At 46.8% G+C, this 2449-nt stretch overlaps 1 protein-coding gene across 1 annotated transcript in view; it reads right to left on the reverse strand.

Annotated features, from left to right (window-relative positions):
- Positions 1-361: 361 nt before the first annotated feature.
- Positions 362-2449, reverse strand: part of tmem199 (transmembrane protein 199) — a 24554-nt gene continuing 22466 nt past the window's right edge. Inside the window, exon 7 of the mRNA XM_043718046.1 lies at positions 362-655. Within this exon, the coding sequence (XP_043573981.1) occupies positions 560-655 (96 nt within the window). The 3' untranslated portion in view covers positions 362-559. The remainder of the gene's footprint in view (positions 656-2449) is intronic.

Below are 2449 nucleotides of genomic sequence, written 5' to 3' on the forward strand. Positions count from 1 at the left end.
TTCTCTCTCATCTCCTTTGGCTGCCAACTCTGACATCTTGGTGGTCATCAAGTTCTGGCCTCGTCAGCCCCCATGGTTTTGACTGTTCCCACATGGAGGCTGTGCTTTCAGCTGCTTCCTTTAAGCCACCCCATAATATCTACTTCTTTGTCTAAGTGTTTGGTCACCTGTCCTACTTTCTTACATGGCTGAAAAATTTGTTGCTGGAAAAGCGCAGCAGGTCAGGCAGCATCCAAGGAACAGGAGAATCAACATTTTGGGCATGAGCCCTTCTTCAGGAATTTCAGATATTCCTGAAGGGCTTATGCCCGAAACGTCGATTCTCCTGTTCCTTGGATGTTGCCTGACCTGCTGTGCTTTTCCAGCAACACATTTTTCAGCTCTGATCTCCAGCATCTGCAGCCCTCACTTTCTCCTACTTTCTTACATCCAGTGTTAAACATTTACTTCGATAATGCTACTGTGAAATGTCTTGAGATGTTTTACCATGATGAAGGTGCTATATAAATGTAAGTTACAACAGCATCCAATTGGTTTTAACAATTGTTCAGGCAGTGTGCTACATCTCTCCCAGCTCTCCTTCCATTGTCCGTACAAGTACATACAGCTCTGCCAGACCCACTACAGACGATACAATCAAAGCAGAAAGCACCCGCTGAAAGAGAGAGACAGAGATGTTACACAGCAAATAGACTTGTCGCTCAATCCCATTGAATGCTGCTTCTCAGTACAAGTTATCACCTGTGACAGCTTCCCTTGTTGTGTATATCAGAGTTCTACTTGATTGAATAGAGGATTGGGCCCATAATGAACCAATCACATTCTGTATAGTTATCAACAAATAAACAGGGTAACTATAGGCTGATTAGCTAAGCACTTATTGTTGGAAATGTATTGAAATCAATTATTAAGGAAATAACAACAGTACATATGAAAGATCATAATCTGATCAAGCAGAGATCCCAACCCACTGAGACCCCACCCCACTGAAACCCCAACCCCACTGAAATCTCACCCCCGAGATCCCACCCCCACTTCTAAGACCTCCCAGAGACCTGCCCCACTCTTAGACCACTGAGACCCCTTCCATTACCACTAACCCCTGAGACCCCTGCCCTACCCATAACCCCACTACAACCCCACCATTAACCCCCACTGAGACCCTTACCCTGCCCCAACTCCCACCAAGACCTCACCCTCATCACTAACGAATAGGTGTTATTAAAACCTATAGCCCTTTCTGCGTCCACTGTATTTGCTCCATTAACATCCCACTGAGACCCATCTCTGTGGTGCATTAACCCTCCCACCAGCATTTAGAACATAGCACACAGAACAGTAAAGCATAGGAACAAACTTTTCAGCTGACCATGTCAGTGCCAACCATGATGCTATACTAAACTAATCCCATCTGCCTGTACGCGGCTCTCTATTCCCTGCCTGCTCATGGGTCTGTCTAAATGCCTCTTTAATATTGTAATATTAAATATTGTACCTGCTTCTAGCACCTTCCCTGGCATCACGTTCCAGGCACCTACCACTATCTGCATAAAAACCTTTCCCTCGCACCTTAAACCTATGCTCCCTGTATTTGACATTTCCACCCTGGGAAAAAGACTATCTATTCACCCATCCATGCCTCTCGTAATTTTATATTCTTCAGCCCCACCACGATTTAACAAAAACAATCCAAGTTTGTCCAACCATCCTAGAGTCTTGCTTGGGGCCATAGAAATGCCTATCTGTGCCCCTGACTAAAGAATCCTGAATCACCACCGCTTGCCTACACTCTGATCCCCCACCCCCTGCTGTGGGTGCCACTGATCTGGCTGCTGCTGCTGCTTTCCCTGGAGAGGCCATTTCTGCTGACAGTATCCAAAACAGTGCAGCTGTCTGAGGGGGGAATGGCCACTCGTCCACCTGTCTGTCCACACATTGTTGTCTTCCTGGTGGTCACCCATCTCTTCTCGGTCTGTGTAGCCTTTAATGTGGTGCGACCAGATCACAAAACATGCTGTCCACGACATTCTCAGCCTCATGGATGCTCCACACTGAGTCCATCTGCAGCTCCAGGAGTTCCATGCAGCAAACCAGGAGCTGCAGCTGAACTCACTTCCTACATGAATAGTCACCATGGAAACCAGAAGTGTCCCTCATTTCCCACAGACTGCAGGAGGAACATTCCACAGGGCTGAGTTTGAACCTTATTAACTACTGACAATAATCTAGGAACCAATTGCACAACATTACCCACGACAAACCAAAATCAGATGCTTCACACTTGTTCTCTTTTCCCAACAAAGTACAACGACAAAAGTAATTTCTCTCTCTCCCGACACTACAGTCTCGAGGCCTGGTTTCTCAGCAGCTAACCCTGTCATTTGCAGAGCCGTGACATCACCTCAGGATTCAGCTCCACCCACTCCCCTCCACCTCCCACTCCCCCACC

This window comes from Chiloscyllium plagiosum, chromosome 28, assembly GCF_004010195.1.
Source record: "Chiloscyllium plagiosum isolate BGI_BamShark_2017 chromosome 28, ASM401019v2, whole genome shotgun sequence".
In the NCBI taxonomy this organism is placed as follows: domain Eukaryota; kingdom Metazoa; phylum Chordata; class Chondrichthyes; order Orectolobiformes; family Hemiscylliidae; genus Chiloscyllium; species Chiloscyllium plagiosum.